Here is a 22511-nt window from a genome sequence, read left to right on the forward strand (position 1 = left end):
AGCTAAAACAACATATAGAGGGAGAAAAGAAACACTCCATTCATCCTCTCTTGGCAAAGAGACTGAAGTAACAGCAGACAGGGCAAGATAGAAGAAGGGAGGAGGAGGAAGCAAAAGTCGTGAACCTTCTGAGGTGGAGCAGCATGAGGGAGGAAGCCTGTATCAGCTTGTTACACCGAGTATTTGATCATGTAAATAAACGGCATTTAAAGAAAGGCAGAAGCACAGAAATCATCCAACAAAAGGCCTGAAAAAGCAGTTTTAATTCTCTTTGGAATGGTTCTAGAAGTAAACTGGCCTTCCTTTTCTTCTAGAAAACAACTTCACCTGAAGAAACAGACCATGTCTTCTATAGGACACAGCAAGGAACAAGGAGATAGACCTGGGTCTCAATTCTGGCTGGGTGACCTTAAGCAAGGTACTTAACCTGATTCCCACTTTTCTGATCTGAAAAATGACAGTGATAATTCCTACTTCCCAGAGCTATTATGAGCATCACCAATGAGTAACAGATACTCAGTACCAAGGCACACAGCCTGGCTGCCAAGAAATAACTTTCCCTTTTATTCTTTGTGCTCTCTCTGCAGTCCTCAATGCTCAGGACCCACTCAGCATGAACACAAATGCTAAACACATACTTAGAAGTAAATTATGAGTCTATCAGGCAATCTCGGTGTCCACCACAGTGGTGCCCCTCTTGACACACCTCTTTGGACTCACCCACTTTCTCTCATCAAGTTTGCAACAGTGCACCCCTGAGTATCATTTGACTTAAAGAGTATATTGTAAAGTGCTTGCACAGTGCTGGGCATAGTAGCGTCTTGGCAGTAATTATCCATAGTACGGTTCTGACATTTGGTCTGCCCCCTCTCTGCACACATGCACGCTGAGCGGCCCTTTCCACACTCACCATGGGTAAGGAAACGGGAACCACCGTTCAGGAAAGCAGCGCCACCACTTGGTGAAAAACCCTTCGGTGAAGCCTTCTGCAACCTCAGGGTACTGGCACAAAAAGTGCTGAAGCCCCTCAGATGACAGGGGTTGTCCGGTCTTGGCAAGGCAGAAAACAAAAGTGCAACAAGACAACACGGAATTACTAATCACGAATGTCACAGCGCTTGATGTTTCCTAGCCATGAAATGGGTAATCGATCAGTGGGAGAATCTGCCTTCTTGCTCACCTTGATCACCAGAGGATGGAGTCTCTCAAATTTCCTTGGGGTGTCTTCCAGGAGCATCACCTTGAGGGGTAATTTCTGGGCACAGCCGGTGCAGTTGGCAGGGATGGGGTCCGACTCATTCTGCTCACACTCATTGGTCCACCAGGGGTCAAAGTCTGAGAGAGGATGAGATATGGAGAAAGCAGATAGAGCTGGTAAATCTAGTCGCCACAGCAATGGAAGCAGAAAGACATAAGAATAATTTTAAAAGCTAACAGTGTTATCACTGTGACCTCTGAAAAGGTACATATCAAAAAAAAGGTACATATCAAATACATTAACCCCAGAGAAGGGAACAGAGGGCTTAGGGGCCAGAGGTGGAAAGGAGAGGTACTTTTCTCTGTATACTCTTCTAGGCTTTGTGGAAAATATTTTTTAACACACACAAGTATCTCCTAAGTGAAATCAACAACTGAAGTCGAACAGTTTGAGGAGCTATATTTGGAGACATGGGGTTGGAGATGCAGTTCTTCCACCGTTTTCTAACCTGCAACCCATAGGTCTGACCCGGCTACAGCACATGGGGGAGGGGCAGGCAGGAAGGGTGGTCCCATCGTCAGTGATGAGCCCCTCTGCATGCATGTCTTCTCTGACACCCTAGGCCCTGGGTTCACAAGTACAAGTGGAGGCCAGGACGGCTCTGGGAAGGAAAACTGAGAAAAGGGCACAGACAGTAGGGATGGAAAGGAGAGACAGGACTTTTCAGGGGCCCATCTTTGGAGTAGTGAACTGCATCTGCCCGTTAAGCACTCTGTCCGAGCTCAGGGTGGGTAGGGGCTACTAATCATGGTTTCTAGCCCCAAGGACTGCAGGTTGGTCAGAACTAGAAGAATGCCCCACCCAGACCCTGATGTGACAGCTTGCTGGCTCCCCACACCTTTCTCTGGTCCTTCTGTGAGGGGTTGGCTCTGTTTCTATGCAGCTCTTCTCAGTTTCTCTGTGTTCCTTCCCTCTGAGACTATTCTGTTCATATTATTATTACATTATTTCTTGTTTGCTTTCTGTTCCATTCTGGGTTTCACCTGTGTTCTCTGAGATAGATGTTTCTTTCCTTTTTTTTTTAAGATGAATTTTCCCCCAATATTTTATTATGAAAGATTTCCAGAATACAGTAAAGTTGAAAGAATTTTGCAGTAGATATCAGTATATCCACTACCTAGGTTCTAACATTAACATTTTACTCTGCTAGTTTTATCATATATCACTGCTACTTTATTGCTTACAGAAGGGATTTAGAGAGACAAGTAGTAGCTTTCTAACCAACAACTTCCTGTTCTGAGTCACACATAAAAGTTAAAGTATAGTAGACAGTACTGTATTGGTCAAGAAAGAGTTGTAACTGTTCACATGTGTTTCAAACAAGTGGGGCTTTTCAAATACCTCAACTAACAAATCACCATCTCCCTTTAGTTCATTTAAATGTTCATATTTTTACTCATTTGATTAGTAGTAAAAGAACTGAGATATTTAACGTTAAATTGCTTTATATTAAATCATTACATATAATTGAGTTTGTGATTGACTTTATTCACAACTAATTCTAAGGGACCAGATACAACGTAACCATATACCACTTTAATTTTAGTATTTGAAGCATACATGCTGGGAGGCTAATGTAACATAGCAGGTCTTTTGAGTGGCCATTGTTGACTGCCCAGAATCCCAACATCTCAGTTTTCTTGAATCTGCTATAGTTAACAGAGAACATTTCATGTAAAAAAAATATGCTAGAGAATTGAGATAGATGTTTCTGATAAACTCTAATTTGAATCCAAAATGTTTCACCACATGTTCTGATTAAAACCCAATGGAAACCCAATCAGGAGAGAGCCTACAACAAAAGACGACAGACAACCAAATGTGGCCGAAACCAAGTCAGTTCTTTAAACCAATAAACACATGTGGAAACCGACTCTTAACCACAAAACATTTTCTGTAGTCAGCAGAAGGCAGCAGTCGTGCAGTATAAGAAATCCTCATGGAGGGGAGGGCTGTGTTTGTTCTCAGCATGTCTCCTGAGCATCCTCCATCTCCTGCAGACAGAACCTGTGTTTCCCTGAGGCAGTTGCCACCCACTCTTCTCATCCAGGGGACTACGCACACCTTGGCACACACAGTGTTCACCATGAGCCTCCAGGGGCAGCAGAAAACCCTTTCGTGGAACTTGTTTCAGTGGCACACTGAGGCTGCAGTATGCTTTTTTTTTCCAGTGGCATACTCAGGCTGCAATTAAAGTGTTTTTTTCCCCTTCTGGAATATTTTCAAATGTTCCTTATTAGAGGTCAAATATGATGAATTCTTGCCAAAATACAAGAACTCTGGGTAATGGACATACAATGAGGCATAAATAATCATAACAACATGTTACAATTATACAGCATTTCCATTTCCAAAGTACTTGTGAGGGAGGGGGTAGGAAGCGGAAAGAAAACTAACGTGCTCAGCGCCAAGCCCAATACGAGTCATTTCTGCAGGTAATATATCGTTTACTCTTTACCACATAATTACTGAGGAGGCACCGCTATTCTCATTTTACAGATGAGCAGACTGAGACTGAGAGGCAAGAGGAATTACCGAGGCACCTGGGTGCAGTGGGAAGAGCACAGGGGATGCGGTGGGGCGGGGATAAGAGGAGAGAGGCTGCTGAGGAAGACCGTGATGAGGACTTCTAGGGCTTCCTTCTAGGAAGGTTATTCTGGATTGTGACTAGGGTGTCCTGGAAGAGAGAGGCTGGGAAGAGGAAGACCCGGTTATACTTTGTTTTTGTCCTTTTTTGGGGGAGGGAGGGGTTGTACTGTGATGAGAGGTGAAATACGAGAGTCTTTTTTCTTTTAAAAAAAAATTTTTTTTTGGCCGCAATGTGCAGCATGTGGGATCTTAGTTCCCCAACCAGGGATTGATCCCACACACCCCTGCACTGGAAGCACGGAGTCTTAACCACTGGACTGCCAGGGAAGTCCCTATAACGAGAGTCTTAACTGAGGTAGTGGGCTTGGGAAGAAAGGGGTGATTCCGGAGGCAGTGATAACACATCTATGGCTCTAAGCAGCACTATGGAGAATGTCTGTGCAGGCTGAGATGGCGCAAGAGCTCCTCATCTAAGGGAGACACTGGAGAGCTGCATATACTTATCATCACATTTTTCTGTAGTAATGTGTCATATTCCAAATGAATCCATTAATTATGACAATCTTCCCAGGAGATAAGAGTAAAGTGTCAGGAGAAATTCTTCTAATTTATACAGAGGTGCTTCATGGGCTAGTAGCAGGCAGTTCTGAACCTAAGGGTATCAAGAGATTATTTTAACTGTAACTTATTTTAGTTTTATTCTGAGCTTTAGATATTCTTGGGATTAACAGGTAGAGATATGTGAAAAGCAGGTGGAGGAAGAAAACCCAAAGAAAGTCAAGAAAGGAAAAGAAAACAATAACAGATAATTTAACAAGGTGGCAGGACACAAGATAGAGATCTGTAGACATGTAAACATCAATAGTGTTCTTACAGTGCTGACCATAATCATTTAAAAATGGAAATGGAAAATGATCTCATTGATAAAAACTGGCAATAAATTTAACAAGAAAGGTAAAACTAGAAAATTTTACTGAAGGATATAAAATAAGACCTAAATAAACATATCATACCATGATCCTCGATGGGAAGACTAAATATCATAAAGATGTCAAGTCTACTCAAAAAATACATATATGAACCTTAATACAACTTGGATAGTATCCCATCAGAGTCTCTTACTGGTGAAGGTGCAGATGGGGTGGGGTTGTGACCACGGCATTCTAAAGTTCATCTAGAAGAGAAAATGTGTGAGAATGGCAACAGGCAACAACCCGCCCCCTGACAAATTAACTCTGGGAAATACTTAAGTGCCCATGCTGGGGTAATGCAAATGAATCACGAAGTATGGTCACGGCTTAAAATCTACAGCGGATACTCCCCTCAGGGCACAGATAGAGTCAGAGAAAGAGCCTCATGTGACAGACACTGGGCAGACTGTGGACCTGAGGACCCTCACCTCTGACTGCTCATGGGTCACTGGAGAGCTCGAGCCTCTCTTTGTGCCACACATGAGGAGGGCAGGACTAGAGGGAAAGGGCATTGCTTTGCTCTCTCTGTGTAGATAATATGAACAAGTAATTCACGAAAAATAAACACAAATGGCCTAAAAGAAACACATGAAAAGACATCCAACTCCACTAAAAGGTGACTTAAAGTGAGATACCACTTTTCAGTTTCTTGACTGGCAAAACAACGGCAATATCCAGTGTTGATGATCTACATATGCTGTTAATAAAAGTTACACATCGGTGTAAGTTTACATAGATAATTTGTTAGTATTTATTAAAATGTAAAATGTGACTGATCTTTGACCCAGCTATTCTACTTCCAAGAATCTATCTTACAGAAATAATAGTGTATGTATATAAAAGTGTGTGTATATGAATGTCCCAAGTCTTTTTTTTATAATAGTAAAAAATCTAGAAACTGTTCAATTATGGAATACTCACAGAATGGAATAATATAAAATCCTGAAAAGTGTGTATACTGGGTTGAATAGCGTCCCCCTTAAAATTGAAGTCCTTCTGGAACCTCAGAAGATGACCATATTTGAAAATAGGGTCCTTGCAGATGTAATTAAACATCAGGTGATACTGAAGTAGGGTTGGTCCTAATTTCAATCTAAATGGTGTCCTTATTAGAAGAGGAGAGGACGCACAATGACACACAGTGGGAAGATGGCCCTGCAGAGATGGGGACTGGAGTTATGCTACCACAGCTAAGGAATGCCAAGGATTGATGGCAACCACCAGAACCTGGAAGAGGCAAAGAAGGATTCTTCCCTAGAGCCGTTGAGAAGGAGAAGAGCCCTAAAACACCTTGATTTTGGACTTCTAGCCTCCAGAACTGTGAGAAAATTAATTTCTACTGTTTTAACCCACCTGCCTTTGGTACTCTGTTACGACAGCCTTGGAAACTAATACAATGTGTCTAGCCAAAAATATGGACATAAGCCCTTTCTTGCATGTGTGACTCAAAAACTATTTTATATTTGTAGATATTAAGTATAGCTATCTGTACAGCCATGGAAAAATTCAGAAAGATGTATATCAAATTATTACCAGTGGCTGCTTGGGTGGAAGAGTTAGAGGGATAGAGGTGAGAAAATTCACTTCATTAGAAGTATATTTTTAAAAATCAAAAATCTCATACCTCTTTTTTTGTTTTCGTATGTAAGCGTTTTTTTTGGCTGCGCCGGACGGCATGTGGGATCCTAGTTCCCTGCTAGGGATTGAACCCTCGCCCCCTGCATTGGAAGCACAGAGTCTTAACCACTGGACTGCCAGGGAAGTCCCTGTATGTAAATGTTTTATGTTATTTTCCAAATAAAAATGTCTTTGGAGGGAATTCCCTGGTGGTCCAGTGGTTAGGACTCCACATTTTAACTGCTGAGGGCCCAGGTTCAATCCCTGGTCAGGGAACTAAGATCCTGCAAGCCGTGCGGCATGGCAGGGGAGAGGGGTGGAATAGATATATGTATATGTATAACTGAATCACTTTGCTGTACACCTGAAACTAACACAACATTGTTAACAACTATGCTTCAATATAAACTAAATTTTTTTAAAAAAAAAAGGTCTTTGGAAACCATGAAAACTCAAGCTAAGATTGTTACCTTTTAATGTAGAGTTCAGTCATCTTGGAAGGCAGGCCCCTGGAGAGGTACCCGACAGAAGAAGAGGCACTGTGGCTAGGCTGGCGGCCAGCCAAGGAAGAGGGGAGTGATGAGGAAAAAGGATCACTGGAAAGGGGTAGTTTATACCATCCATCTGAATTAGGGGAGCACACTGCAAGAGGAAGAGCTACTTTTGATTTCTCTGCAGGCTTCGTCCTCAAGGTGGATAAAGAATTGTGCTTATATGTGGTCTGAGGGACTGAGGAATGGCCAGGCAGTGAGTAGGGGGCAGTGTACAGTTGGGGCTCTTTCTCCCCTTCGCATAGAATTTCCAAAAACAAGGAGAAGTGCCCAGACTTCAACTTGGCCTCCATCTATCTGAAAAGGTTTTATCTGATGTGTGCACTATACAACTGGCTGGAGCCAACATACCACAGAGTGATCAAAGTCCCATGCTAGAAAACAGCCAGCAGCACACAGCAAACCATCCCATGCCAACCCAGGCCACAACTTTTCTTCAATTACCTAACATGCTGCATCTCACTTCTCTGCAGCCCTCCTCTGCTTCTATCCACTCCTCCAGCACCAGACAGAAAGGCGAGTGGAAGCTGGATAGCGACTTCCTAACTTTCTTTTGATTTCCAAGGCTTCTTTATGCAAGATATCCTTCTTATACTAGCTATTTCATACTAAAAAAAAAGGTGTGACAAAGAAGTGAAACTCCACGTCTAAGAGTTCAATAGAACACCATGGTCTGTATTCCAAATTCTCACCGTGATTATGGAATCATTTTGCTGTCTGAGGTGTCAAAAATGGTCTTGCAGACAAAACACAGCCTTGAAGTTAAGAAAGGCAGAAACTGTAACCGCCCAGCCTTCTCTGCGAGTTGGGCACTCTGCAGAACAATGGCGAGCCAAGACTGTCAGGAGGCTTCCTGGTGCCTGAGAGTTGTTTACAAAGAAAACGCACTCAGGCTGGCTCGCTGTGGACAACCATAACACACTCTGGAATTCTAAGCGGAGAGAGTCCTTTTACACAGACTATTAATCTGGTGAAAAGCAAAAAAATAAAAAATAAAAAACAGATTTCTTTCCAGGACCAAAAAAACCTCCCTCTGGGTAAAAAGGATAGAGAAGAAGAAAGGCACAAAGCCAAGACTAGCCCCGCAAGAGGAGGGGGACTGTTTTGTTCACTGCTCTGTTGAGAACAGTTGCTGGTGTACAGTAGGGTCTGAATACACACTCACTGAATGAATGAATGAATGAATGAATGAATGAAACCTTGACTTTTCAGAAGCTTTAACAATAGGATTAAGTCCATGGGGAGAAAAATCAAACAAGTAATCTGAACTTGGAGAAACCTCAAAATAAGGATTAAATAAATATAACCTCATGATTTCTTAGATTTCTCATATTAGAAACGTATCCAAGAAAACCCTGCAAAAGTCCACGACAAAGTCTCTGTGACTTTCACTGGTACGTGCTCAGTATTTAATCAGGCTACTCTCCAGCAGCTTGTTTTGCTTAGCACTTCTAGCATCCTGGGCATGAGGCAGGGGTGAAGTCTTGACCTTGGCCAGGCCCCCTGCATGGGTGGTAATAGGCCCAGAGCCACTTTCATACACCGTAGGGATGGAAGGAACCCAAGAAATCATCTCGCCAACAGCTTTGCCTTCAGGAAGCAACACGTTTGAACCATTCCAAACCAGAGAGTCCATCTATTTTTATAAGTTCTCCTTGTATAAAAATTTGTCTCTAAATGTGAGACTTTTGGCAAGTTAGTCAACCCCCTTGCTCATCAGCTTCCTCATCTTTGAAATGGACATAAAAATAACTACCTTTCGTGACTAATGTGAAGACTGAAGAATACATGGCACAGTATACAGCATAGTGCCAAGTATACTGTAAGTGCCCGACAGAGCTGTTATCACTTTACTCTTTTATTTGTAAATAAACAGGTCCTAGCATTTCACGCTGAGCATTGGCCTGGACTCCAATTCTGATTAGGTTCTTACCTTAGTTCTAAGTCAGTGAATGATCTGCTATTCCCCAAACTCCTTGATATTGGTAGATCTACTTCAACCTTCCCTTGAAAGTTCATGGGTACATAAAGTTCCAATTATGCAGTACAGATACAGAGATGCAGCTTCTCATTGTATGTGAGAACTGTCCCAGGCCTCCTCAGTATATATGGATGTTACAATTACAAATTATAAATGCCCCAAGTAAACAAAATGGTTGGGCCTAACATTCTGGAACCTGGCTTGAATGAGGGCAGAGGCAGCAGGCAGTAATTGTAATGTGCTAGACTAAAGAAACTAAGGTTCAAGTGCTAGTCTGTCACATCTAGCTGGGTAAGCAAGCTATTTCACCTCTCCTGGTTTCAATTTCCTCTTTAAAAAACAGGGGTATGTACCAGGTCAACTCTATAAAGTTCCTTTTGAGCTCTAAGACTCAAGGATTCCACAGAAGGGTGAAAGCCAAAAGGGTGGCTGGCAGGGTCAAAGCAGATATAAAGATATGAGGCCAGGGGCGGGGGTGGGTAAGAACTAAGAATGTGAATGTGAAGAGAAAACTGCAGGTTAATAAGAGAAAGGACTTAGTCAAACAGTAAGTCAAACCTTACCTATAAGAGTGCAGACTGGGAGGATGAGCTGGGCTGAATGCCTAGGAAAAGACTAGTTCAGGAAAATTCTAAAGGGCCAATGGCTTGGAGGACCATTTATTTTTGGACGTGCAGTACCAGCCAGAAAGAACCTTATTTCTTCGGGGACTAGGGAGCTGAGAGAGAAGGCATCTGGTGACCTGAAAGAGTGTTGAATTCCAAAATCAAACTTACAGCTAGACTCTTCAGGTATACCATGTAGCTACAAACTACTCATATCAGAGGTTAAGAGCTCAGACCCTGAAGATGGGCGGCCTAGGTTCAAATCATGGTTCCATGACTAACTAGCCTTATTAGATCAGGCAAGTGAGCTAATTGCACTCTACTTCAGTGTCTTCATCTGTAAAACAGACATAAAACCAGAACCTACTGCATAGGGATATTGTAAAGATCAAATGAGCCAATATATGGAAAGCCCTTTGAACAGGGCCTGGCATCTGGTAAGTACTAAATAAGTCAGCTTATTTTCTGCTGCAGAGTGGGATGTTTACATGACTCACTGCAGAGTCACTTCATTCACTCCATGAAGAGGAGTTAGGGGCAGGGTATCCTACCCAAGGCTGAAACTTAGAAAAAGAACAACTTCTGTTGCCTTTTGTTCCCTGGGTAGAGTCAAGCGGAAAACCCACCAGTGGTCGGGAAGAAACCTAGCAGCACTGGAGGTGGTGAAGCTGGTAGGTCACTGCTGCTCCCTTCAAGGAGTGTCAGATGATCCCCGGGAGCATTAGGCCAGCCCTTAAGGAAACAATACGCTGAAGGGCTTTCCCATGGGAGCTACATTCACTTTACATTCTCCCTCGACATTTACTTTAAAGGTATTGCTAAGTAGTCCTAACTGAAAGGCAGCTGCTTTGGGGTACCATGACAATAGGAATGAGTTATATATTTTTTACTTTTCTGGCCCTCTTTCAGGCCCAGCAGTTTGCCCTTCTTATACCTAGTTCTCCCCAATATGTTTCTATTCACCACTTAATTATGCATTCTTAAGTTTCCTTCCAAGTGCTAAGCAAAATGCTGTTAGTTTTACATGCCTACAGCTTCCCAGAATTATCACACATAGGAAAATAGGGTGCAGTATCTCCATTTACAAGTAAAAGCAGCACTTTAATAGAATCAACAACATTAAAGACCTAAAACCACACCCTTCCAATGCTCTCTCTTTACAAGTGAGCTCTAAGGACTCATTTTTATTTCTATCTGCAAGGCAAAATATTCATTTGGAGTGGCCAAACAACCTGGCTTGTTGACAAGACACCTATGTTTCTTGACTTTTTAAACTCCGATACACAGAATGAGCAATCACTGTCCGTTGACTATTATTGCTTAACTCAACAGTCTGTGGAGATGTGCTTTATAAGATGGGGAGAAAGAAAGTAGGTGCCATCAACTTGGTCCTAAAAATTGTTGACTTCATCTCATGTGCCAAAGAGTAGAAAATGACGTTAGGGAGGCTGTGAGGGGAAGACAGGAAAGGAGGCAGATGCATCCGAGGCAGCAGCACAGGCTGGCCTAACTGACACGTTTCCCTGGCTCTTTCCCCTACATGCTCTGGACCTTCCTGATAGGAGCTGGAAACTTCATTTTTTTGAGCTTTGTTGTTTCAAAAACAACCTCCCCAGTAAATACAAGAAAGTTATATATTTGGAATTTAAACGTTTAAATACATAAGTTGATTTTTTTAAAAAAACTTACGAGGCTGGGTTTTTGTTTTACAATGTTCCTTTCCTCTGATTTTGATATAATTCTCGAAATCTTTCCATGATTTCCTCAAGTGCACAAAAATAGCTTTCAAAGGAGACCCAAACCAAGTGATGATTTTTATGACTGATTAGATCTTGGCTTAAAGAGTAGCATTATGATTATAAAGCTTAGTTTCAACTGCTAAATATTTTTTGAAAACACTGAAGAGAAAACATACTTCCTCAACAGTTATGCTGAAGCCTAAAGGTTTCAGAACACAGTTAAACAAAAAGTTCTATAATCCATTTGTGATATTAACTTACATATTCCTTCATACAGGCAAATAAGATAAACACTAAGATAAAACAATAATAAATGAATAAAATAAAATCCCCAAATAACACCCCCTTATTCTTTCTCAAAAGTAAATTTCGAATCTTACCACATTACACTATTCTCAAAAGGGAACTCCTCAAATGGTCTATCGGACCAGGAATTCCTATGCTACCATTGATACATTGTTACTAAATTTAAGTGCTTCTTTAATTCAACTTATTGGCAAAATTGTATACGCAGGAGCACTACATAGTGAACTGTGAAACAGAGAGAAAAGACTCAATTGAAAGAGAGGGATATACCTAGACAAAAACCTAGCCAACAGGCTAAGGATTATTAGAGGATATGGACTCAGATGCTTTCAATAAACCAATAGCTATTTATTAAAATCTATTATGGATAGGGATCACAGGAGAGAAAACAGTAGAGTAAGATACACTCAAATCCCTCCTATGAGCGAAAACACTCATCCCCATCATGTGTGTTTTATAATCAGGGGGCTTGAATTTGGCTCCACCCGGTGTGTTTCTCTGACAAGCTTCTTAATCCTCTGAGCCTCAGTTTCTCAATCTGCAAAATGGGGTAATAAAACCCATCCCATAGAGTTTCCCTGAGGATTGAATTAAATGAGACAACATAGGGAAAGTGTCTCTCATTAGATGTCAGTAAATGTTATTTCCTTTCTCATGATATACTGCCAAGAAAGCCGTATCTAATAAATAACAAATGCAGTATTCTACCTGGAAAGGGTCTGTCTGCATCACCCCCATGCAGAGGAACTCCCTTATTTTCTGGCATATACTTCTTGGTAATAGGCAAAGACATCAGCCGGATGTGATGGATGAGTGAGCGCCAGGTATGAGCTCCAGAAAGCACTGGTTCAGGTGGTAATGGGCTGAAAGGTTGAATCACAAAGTAGGCAGTGAGCAAGATTAATCCCAGGGTTACGACGACCTACAAGGAAAGACAGGAAATGGATTAATAATTGTTACAGCAAACAAAATACTTTTAGGCCAAGGAAAAAAAACAGGCATGTTCTACTATTTCCAGTGTGCTTTAAGAACTACTCCATTTTCATAAACAAGCCATTGACATTCACTTCTGAAAGCATTTAAAGCTTGAGAACTGTGAGGACTGCAAGGCTCACCAAGCTTTTATCATACAGACCAGGGGCTATGTCCATCATTTAAAAATATACACAGATACAGTTAATGATAAATACACATCTTTCATCTAGAACATTTAACAAAGTAATCAAATTTGCTAATAACACATCGTAACAAAGAGTAAAGGCCAATTTATTCATAGAAAAACCAAGGTTCAGTGGTGGAATCAGTCAACAGTAATATTTGGGGAGAATGTTGAAGAGTTTGTGCTCTAAGCTATTTCCAAGTCAGAACACATTTTTACCTTGTACACAGCTAGAAGGAGGGGATACTGGGGTGGCCCCCTCTGAGGTTCATTCTTTTCCAGTAGCTGTCTGATAAATTTTTCAATTGCTTTCTCTGACATGCCACACTGATGGCCCGTCTGTCTTACCAAATCAACAGTCTCTGAAAGTTTGTCATAAATGCTGAGCTCATTAGCAGCAAGATCCATGTCTTCTAATACAAAATCCCTGAGAGAGAAAGAAAATGAATGCAAAAAGAAAGATGGTTTCTTTAAAGTACTTCCTCCACAAAGTTACTTCCTATAGAACAGTGCTTTTTGACCACCTGTGGGGAAGGAACAATTCTTCTGTAAAACACAATGAATACACTGAGACAATGTCAAGATGCAATACAAGTTTTTAAGTGTTTTTTAATTGTGGGCTAGTAATAAATGGTTCACAGGCCAGCACTGGTTTCCAAACACTTTGAGGAATACCTGTCCAGGGCACAATAAATCCCTAATGGGACTCAGAAACACCAGTGCCATCCAAAATGATTTCTGAAACCAATCACAGGAGATCTGCTGCTGGTAATTTACTAAAATAAAAAGAAATGGAATATGGAAAGTGTTGTTGATCAATTATTTCTCTCCTTTCACATCAGATGAACCTTTTAGCAACACAAGGGGAGGAACTTATCACTGAAGGCAAGATTTACAGAGGAACACATTGATATGCTTTGTTCCTGACAGACCAAGAATTTCAGACAACACAAAACCATGGCATGGTAGCGCTTCAGACTTAGCAGGTTGCAGTTCTCATGCTTTTCTGCAAATACAATCTCAGACAATAAAGGACATTCTGTTTATATTTTACATACTTAAAGGCCTAAGATCTATAACTCATTTCAAAATTCAATTTGCATTCTAATAGTTATTTTAAAGCCAGATTGTTTCACAGTGGCCATAGAATCAAAGGCAAAAAAGAATTCTCTCTGTATCATGTTTCACAGTGGCCACAGAATAAAAGACAAAAATTAAAGGCAAAATAGAATTCTCTGTATCATTTGTAAAATGAAATAAAAAAGCTCTTTTTAAAAAGTGCTTGTGCTACAGAACAATGTTTTTCTTCATTTCTAGGAGGAAAAGCAGTGCTTGGGATCTGTGCTCTCTTCTGTTGGTTGGGTTTTGTTGTTGTTGTTATTTTCCTGCTTTTACATTGCAGAGGATCCTCTTATTTCACATATTTCATCCCCAAGGTGTTGCTAAGATCAAAAAGCACTGACATGGTACAACTATTTCCTCAGTAAGGAGATGCTGCCCCCTGTAGAACAGAGGACAACGGTCATGAAGCTGCAGCAGAAGAGGTCTGCACTGCCACAAACCAGCACACATCCTGGCATAGCTCCTCTTCTAACAATGCCTCCTCTGATGACTCCTTCCCTTTGGTCCTCTTTCTATTAACCTTTTACTTCACTGGTTCTTAACTGCGCCTGCACATTAGAATCACCTAGAGAGCTTTTAATGAATGCTCATACCAGGGCCCCAACCCAAGACCAACTAAATCAGCATCAGACTTCTAATGGTGGATTAATAGGCAGGTAATCTAGACTTTGGGGATTGGGGGAGGGAGGGAGGAACCCCACATTAAAGGGGACACAACCTTTCTCCAAACTCTCTGCCGTTGCTCAAACTGTTTTTTTAAGACCACAAAGGCCTTCATTTCAAGGTTCAGGTAAAAGGATGGTGAAAACTCTATTTTAAAATGTGTAGTTTTGGGAATTCCGTGGCGGTCCAGTGGTTGGGACTCAGCGCTTTCACTGCTAAGGGCCCAGGTTCAATCCCTGGTCGGGGAACTAAGATCCCACAAGCTGTGTGGCGTGGCCAAATAAAATAAAATGTGTATTTTCCACAAATGGTGCTGGGACAACTGCATATCCACATGCAAAAGAATGAAGTTGGATGCTTCCTTATACCACAGACAAAAATTAACTCAAAACGGATAAAAGACCTCAACTTAAGAGTTAAACTATAAAACTCTTAGAAGAAAACAAAGGGGGAAATTTTTATAACACTGGATTAGGCAATGGCTTCTTAGATATGACACCAAAAGCACAAGTAACAAAAGAAAAACAAATTGGACTACATCACAATTAACAATTTTTATGCTTCAGATGATACCATCAAGAAAGTAAAACGACAACCTACAGAATGGGGGGGAATATTTGCAAATCATATTTCTGTTAAGGGACAGGTATTCACAGTTCATAAAGAATTCTTACAACTCAATTATAAAAAGACAAATACCCAATTAAAAATGGGCAAAGTATTTGAATAGATATTTCTCCACAGAAGATACACAAATGGCCAACAAACTCATGAAAAGATGTTTAACATCATTAGCCATCAAGGAAGTGCAAATCAAAACCACAATAAGATACCACTTCTCACCCACTGGGGTGACTACAATCAAAAAGTCAGATAATAACAAGTGCTGGCAGTGGAACTCTTGTACACTGTGGCTGGGAATGTAAAATGATGCAGCTGCTTTGGAAAACAGTTTGGCAGTTCCTCAAAAACTCAAATGTAGAGTTACCATATGACCCAGGAATTCCATGTGTATGTACCCATGATAATTTAAAACAAATATCCACACAAAAACTTGTATGTGATCGTTTAAGCAGCATTATTCACAATAGCTCAAAAATGGAAGCAACCCAAATGTCCATAAATGGATACACAAAATGGATATTAATAATATCCATACATCAATAATATTCATACCATGGAATATTACTGGACAATAAAAAGGAATAAAGTACTGATACATGCTACAACATGGATGAACCTTGAAAACATTATGCTAAGTGAAGGAAGACAGTCACAAAAGACTACGTATCACATGACTGCATTTATATGAAAAGTCAAGGATAGGCAAATCTATAGAGACAGAAAATAGATTAATTAGGGGCTGCCTAGGGGAGGGGGTGGGGAGGAATGGGGAGTGACTGTTAATATAGGGTTTCTTCCTGGAGTGACAAAAATGTTCAAAACAAATTGTGATGGTTGCACAACTTTGTGAATATACAAAAACCACTGAATTGTACATTTTATAATGAATTTCATGGTGAATTTCATGGCATAGAAATTATATCTCAATAAAGATGTTGTAAAATGTGTACTTATAGAATCTGAACTTACCCTGTTGTGGCATTTATTACACTCATTGCTACTATTTTGCCTAAGTCACTCGGTCTATTTCCTCATCCAAAAGATAAGAGGATTGAACCAGAAAATTTTTCAAGTTTCCTCTAGCTCTAAAATTCTAGGAGTATATGAATATTTCAGGAAGCAGAAAAAATTCAATACATTAGAAGTTAAAGCCTTATGTCCAATTGCATTCCTATATTACCATTTCTTGTTATGCCATCTGATATGCCAGGTGTTGTGCTAAGCACTGCAGAAACATTATCTCAGTAAATCGTCACAGCAATCCCATAAGGTAAGTGTGATTAATCCCGTTTCACAGATGTGGAAACTAAGGCTCAGAAAGGTTTCATAACTCGCCAGGATGTGAACACAAGTGTGCCTGACTTCAGGTCTGGTGCTTTTAATCTTTATGCACGCTGCCTCCCTTACCAAGTATGTTCCTATTCTGAGCAGGCAGTTCCGAAAACCACAACACCGTGTCCCTGGATTATCACAAATGAGTGGTTGAAAACTGGAAAGTGATCGACTACAATGATTCCTGAAAAAAGAATAAAGCAATAACTTATTACAATATTTTTCACATCTTGCTTTTGTGACCAGTGATTCCAGAGACACAGCATTTTCCTGTTTAAATGAACAAAGATATTCCAAGCAAGCAAGCAAGCTACAATAAATTATCCAACAATACCCAGTCAAAATCCATTAAAACTCAGTAGAGGACCAGAAAAGGAAAGCAGTGGGAATTCTAAAAAAAAAATTCCAGTAAAAAACTTTAAAGATTTGAGAGATGGGGGCACCTGTAGGTATCCTCAGGGAGAAGAGAACGTCACATTGGTGTGCACTTAGGGGCACCGTGAAGGGGAAAGAAGTGCAGGTGAGGCTAAAAGGAGAACCAACTATCATCGGTTTTGAAGACTGTTTCACAATCTTTGTAAACATCTGCCCACTTTTGATACGCATAAAAATCTCATTAAACTCCCAGTTTGTGTTGCAAATAGGGTTTTTTTTTTATTTCAAGTACACAATGGTAATATGATACTGAATACATACATTTTTGCAAGCTGTACATCCTTCTTCTCCGAGATTCTGACACATTTCTCAAGTTATCAGAAGGGTAGTTACTAATAATTTAGTGAAGTTTTCAAGAGCACATGGAGGTCTTGATAAAAAGCCTTCCTTTCGCCTTTGGTAAGATCAGTGGTTCTCAACTGGGGGCAACTCTGCCCCTGAGGGGATATTTGGAAAGTCTGGAGACATTTGTGATGGTCACACTTGAGGGTACTACTGGCATCTAGTGGCTATGACGTTAATTAAACGACAAAAAAATCTTGTCCCTTTAGGTCAGACTATAGAGCAGCTCCCTTGCTGCGATCTGCTGAAAGTCAACCCTTAACACGACAGTTTGTATTAAAAACAAAAACAAAAAACTTGTCCCTTAAAAAAAAACCACACAAAATCATGGCTAAGCATCAAGTATATTCATTTAGACTGAGTGAAATCAGCTGAAGCTTCATGGCAATCCCTTTACCTCCAGAAAGAAGGTCCAACTCTGGCAGAAATGAGCTTTGCCACAGAGGGAAGTTCCGATGAGCGAGCTTGACTCTTAACAGTGGCTTACACCTGCAAGGGCACAGGCAGAATCACTTGCAGAGTTGCAAAAATCAAGGTATCATGCACCACCTTGGATATACTGAATTGTCAGAACCTTGGGAATGGGACCCAGGTGCAGATTTCAAACCTCTTCCCTGCTGATTACAGACACACCTCACAATTAGGAGACATTGCTGTGGAACAGTGGAATCTCAACTGGGGTGATTCTGCTCCAGAATCATAGCTATTAAAATGAGTAATTCTCTAACATCACCTAATATCTAGTCCACAGTCAAATTTCCCCCAAAGGTCCAAAAAAATAAAGAAAGAAAGAAAGGCAAGCCATATAACTTTTTAGAAGTCTAGGATCCAACCAATGACCACATTATCACAGTGAGCTGTCATGTCTCTTTGGTCTACTTAAATCTACAATAGATGCTGGTGTGTGTGTGTGTTTTTTTTTCTGGCCTTTTATGACATTGACATATTTGAAGCAGGAATCCCCACATCTTTAAACATATTTCTACTTATTCCTATCTTCACCACTTCTAGTTTCTACCATTAAAAAAAAAAAATCCTTCCTCTTCAGATTTCCAGAGCTCATACTCTTCCTCCCTTCAGAGCCAAGCTCCCTTAAAAAAAAAAAAAAGTATCACTTCACCTTCTTGTTTCTCAGGTCACCATTCGTTTCTGACCCCCTCATGCCACTGATATTGCTCTCACTAAGGTCACCAAAGGCTTTCTACACATGCCAAGTCCAAAGGACGTTTTTTCAGTTAACACCTTATCTGACCTCTCTGCAGCAGCTGCCGTTGCTACCCATTATCTCCCTCAAGGGCTCTCAAACCCTGGCATAATTCTCTTGTTCTCTTCTGAGTCTATGTCCCGGAATGTTGGTATTCATCATGGTTGTCCTTGACTGTCTCATTCCCTCCATGGCTTTAACCACCAGCTATTAGTGATTTCCAAATCTCTTCTCCAGTCTAGAACTCTCTCCAAAACTCAAGACCCATCTATCTAACTACCTACCAGACATCCTGGCCCAAATTTCCTATAGTCCCCTATATGTAATGTGTTCCTGACTTATTTTTCCTCTGCAAACCATTTCTCCTACTATATTCCTTTTCTTAATTAATGGAAACACCAGTTCTCCAAATTTAAAACCTCTCCTCCTGCTTCTTCATCCCCACTAATGAACCAATCACCAAATCCTCAATTCTACATCCTGTACAGGTCTCACATTCATCACCTCTTCAGCTCTACGTGAGCGGCAGTCAAGGCCCTCAACATCTCTCCCACACACCACCACAAAGATATATTTAATCTCTATATTTCCAATCCTCTTTCTCCTTTCTGATCCATCCTCTACAAGTTATTTTTCTAAAACACAAATTGGTGCACATTGCTCATCTATTTAAAGCACCCTCCTTGACTTCCCATGCCCTGCCAGGGAACAATTTAGCATGGTGGTTAAGAACACAGGCACCAGAGTTAGAAAAAGCTGAATGCAAATACTGGATTCTCCATCTACTGTGTGGCCATGAGTCATTGTTTACCCTCTTTAAGCCTCAGAGTTTTCATTTATAAAATGAGGATAATTGTGTCTTTCCAACCATGTTGTTAAGGGATTATAAGGTGATGTATCGAAAACCTGTCTCAATACCCAAATTAAATACTTAATAATTATTATAAGATGAAGTCCAAATTACTTAGCATGGCCCTTTATGATCTGGTTACTGCCTACCTGTTTAGTCTCATTTCCCATTCCTCCCTCACAGTTTTCATTGCCATACTATTTCACATCTTTTTGCTTTTGTACACATAATTTCCTTTGCTTACAAAACCTAGCCCCCAGTGCTTTGCCCAATGACTGAACGCTATCCCAACCTTCATTTTTGCCCTATGAACCTTAAACACAACTCTATCATTTTGTATTACATCTACTTCCTTGTCTTCCTCTCACACTAAATTGTTTCTTGAAAGCAGAGATAAGTGGAGAAAATAACAACACAAATAACAGACATGGAAATTCACCTCAGAGACATGGAACCTTATCAGTGTCTGTTGAACAAATTTATAGAAAGGACCTAAAGTGATCATTCTGTTCTCAAACTAATTTGATGTAAGTAATGGTTCATTTATTTTACTTTTTCTTCTTATTTTTTAAAAATACATCAGCCTAATGAGAGGTTAGGTGAGCAAGTTAGGAACTTTACACTTGGATATTTTTTGTGGAGTTTGAGAGCAGCTGTGGAAGAATAGGGATTCACACTGGGTCTTGAAAATTGTTTTGGTCCAAAGCAGAAAGGGTAAACAGGGCCTATAGTATTCAAGCTGGGCGATGTGAACTTCAGTCAAAACTTCAATGTAGGGCTTCCCTGGTGGCGCAGTGGTTGAGAGTTCGCCTGCCGATGCAGGGGACGCGGGTTTGTGCCCCGGTCCGGGAGGATCCCATGTGCCGCGGAGCGGCTGGGCCCGTGAGCCATGGCCGCTGAGCATGCGCGTAAAACTTCAATGTAGCAAAGCTAAATTTGGTTAAGGCATGTTGTTCCTTAGAGGGAAACTGTGATAACTCAAACTCAAATAAGCAAACTTATTAAGGGAGAGATGCCCAAAGAACATTTCACCATGGGAACAACTAAATGAGCAAACAGAAAAAGCCAGAATAATAAGTATCTGGGAATAGTCTCTATTATAAGGAGACGACCAAATACTTTAAAAGAAGTATACTGGTGAATACCAAGGCTATGCAGGCTCTTAGACCAGAAAAAGTGTGGCTTGAAGGGTTAATGGTCTTAAAATACTACGCGGAACACGAGGCAGGCAAACTTCCTTGTTCTAAAAGGAGATTACAAACAGCTCATTTACTTGGGTTAATAAACCAAGTCATATTCCTTTCTGAAATCCGAGATGCCATGTTTATCATATACCAAGATCACACTTTAAAAAAGCATTCTCTCCCTAACAATTATTAGAAAAAGATGTTTCGGAGGGGGGGCGGGGAATCTACTCTCAACCTACCAAAAAAAAAAAATATTAGAAATCTGTCAAAAGGGCAGTGAAATCTAGACTTTGCTAGCACCGCTGTGTTGGACACTGCTGATGACGCCCGCGAAACAAGTTCAATTAGGGTCGAACTCGCTTTGCTCACCCCGGCAGAGCCAAGGAAAAAAAGAGGAAAAGTCACAAGGGAATCGACCCCGGGGGAGTTGCAGGAGGATGCCGTCAGTCTGCAAAACGCCAAAGGCTCAGAAAAGGGGTCAGCGCAGGGGCAGGAGTGGCAGTGGCCCCGAAAGGTGGGCTGCGCGAGGATGTCGTAGACGGGTGCGGTGACGAGGCTGTCACGAAGCTGCCTCCCCCCTCCCGGCCTCGGGCCCCAGTCACTCACATGCGGAGCCCGCGCCCCCTCGGGCTCCTCCCGCCTCGGGGACACTAAACTGCCGGGCGTGGAGTATAGGCCGACAACTTCCTGCTTCCGGGCGCGCAACCCGGAAGCAACTCCTACGCCAAAGGCGAGGCAGCGCTCTTTCTACCCGCCCCACGCTTCCGTCAGAAGCCGAAAGCACAAAGACTCGGAGCGCTCGGGAACTCTCGCGAGATCTGGAGAGAACGGGTTCCTGCTCCCCCTGGCGTTGTTTCTTGCTCCTCGGTCCTCTTCGGTTCTTGCCAGGGTTTCTGCTCTTCGTGGGCTACCACGGACTTCATGGCTGAACTGATTCATTCAATGAGCGTTTGCTGAGCCTACTACGTGCCAGGCAGCGTGTTAGGCATTAAGGGGTGGGAGTGGGAGGGATAATGTAAATGGTGGGCAGGCCCTTACCCTTGGGATCTAAAAGAAAGGCAGGCAAACAAATCACTCAGATTTACACACTGCCCACTCATTAATGTTAATTGAGAGTTTACTCTTTGCCAGACATTACAAAGGACTTTACATTCGCGAAACTGCTTCATCAACCTCCATTTACCCTCATACCAAACAAGCTGAAGTTTATGGAAAGGTTAAATTGCTCGAGATTACACTGGAAGCTCCCTCTGTTCAGGTTCTGGTGTGGAACAGGCCGTGTGAATGTTGAGCTGAACTGAATTAGGACATGGTCCCTAACATGGGCTGTTAACAATCTTCTCGGTGAGAAGAAAATCTGACACAAGCAGTTAGACAACGATGGAAGGCGTCACTGAATTAAAGACCAAGAAGAGAGAAGGGGAGAGAGTCTGCTGTAGACAGGAAGAGTAGAGAGGTTTTCTGAAGGAGTTGGAACAAGGACATGGGCGAAGTTTGGGAAAGCATTGCAAGGAAAAGGACTAGCTTGGGCAGAGGTCTGGGAGTGGGAATGCTGGTGCCACATTTAAGGCTTGGATAATAAAATAATAGGAAATCAGGCTGGAGAAGTCAGTGAGTGGTCAATGATGAAGAGCCTTCAAGCCCAGGCCAAATGATTTGGGACTTTAATGGGCAAAGGGAAGCCATTTAATACTTCATGGCAATATCTTGTAGTATTTCGGGAGGAGGGCTTTGGCTGCTGTGTGTAAGATGTATTAGTGGGGGGAAGCCAAAAGGCAGGGAACCCAGCAAAGGGGCTTCTGAAATAATCCTGTGTTAAAGGTCTGAAACAGCGGTGGGAGTGGGAAGGAAGGGATACAATTCGGGGATCTTTGGAAAAAAGAACTGACACGTCTTGATGTGTCACTCATAGGGAGCAGAGAGAAAGAGGATGATCTTCAGGTTTCCAGCTCAAAAAATGATGTTTCTGTAAAAGT

General features: G+C 41.5%; 1 protein-coding gene across 4 annotated transcripts in view; it reads right to left on the minus strand.

Moving 5' to 3' along the window:
• Positions 1-21225, minus strand: part of C10H6orf89 (chromosome 10 C6orf89 homolog) — a 33263-nt gene extending 12038 nt beyond the window's left edge. The window contains exons 1-7 of one of the 4 annotated variants that reach the window (XM_060021905.1): positions 21142-21219; positions 17692-17783; positions 16593-16701; positions 12996-13203; positions 12326-12539; positions 1181-1335; positions 911-1050 (exon numbers count right to left, since the gene is read on the minus strand). In XM_060021905.1, the coding sequence (XP_059877888.1) occupies positions 911-1050; positions 1181-1335; positions 12326-12539; positions 12996-13184 (698 nt within the window). In that variant the 5' untranslated portion in view covers positions 13185-13203; positions 16593-16701; positions 17692-17783; positions 21142-21219. Of the gene's footprint in view, positions 1-910; positions 1051-1180; positions 1336-12325; positions 12540-12995; positions 13204-16592; positions 17164-17691; positions 17784-21141 lie in introns of those variants that run through there. The other 3 variants (XM_060021904.1, XM_060021903.1, XM_060021906.1) reach the window with 3 other exon arrangements.
• Between the last annotated feature and the right edge of the window lie 1286 nt (positions 21226-22511).

The sequence above is a fragment of the Delphinus delphis genome, chromosome 10 (assembly GCF_949987515.2).
Source record: "Delphinus delphis chromosome 10, mDelDel1.2, whole genome shotgun sequence".
NCBI classification, from domain to species: Eukaryota; Metazoa; Chordata; class Mammalia; order Artiodactyla; family Delphinidae; genus Delphinus; species Delphinus delphis.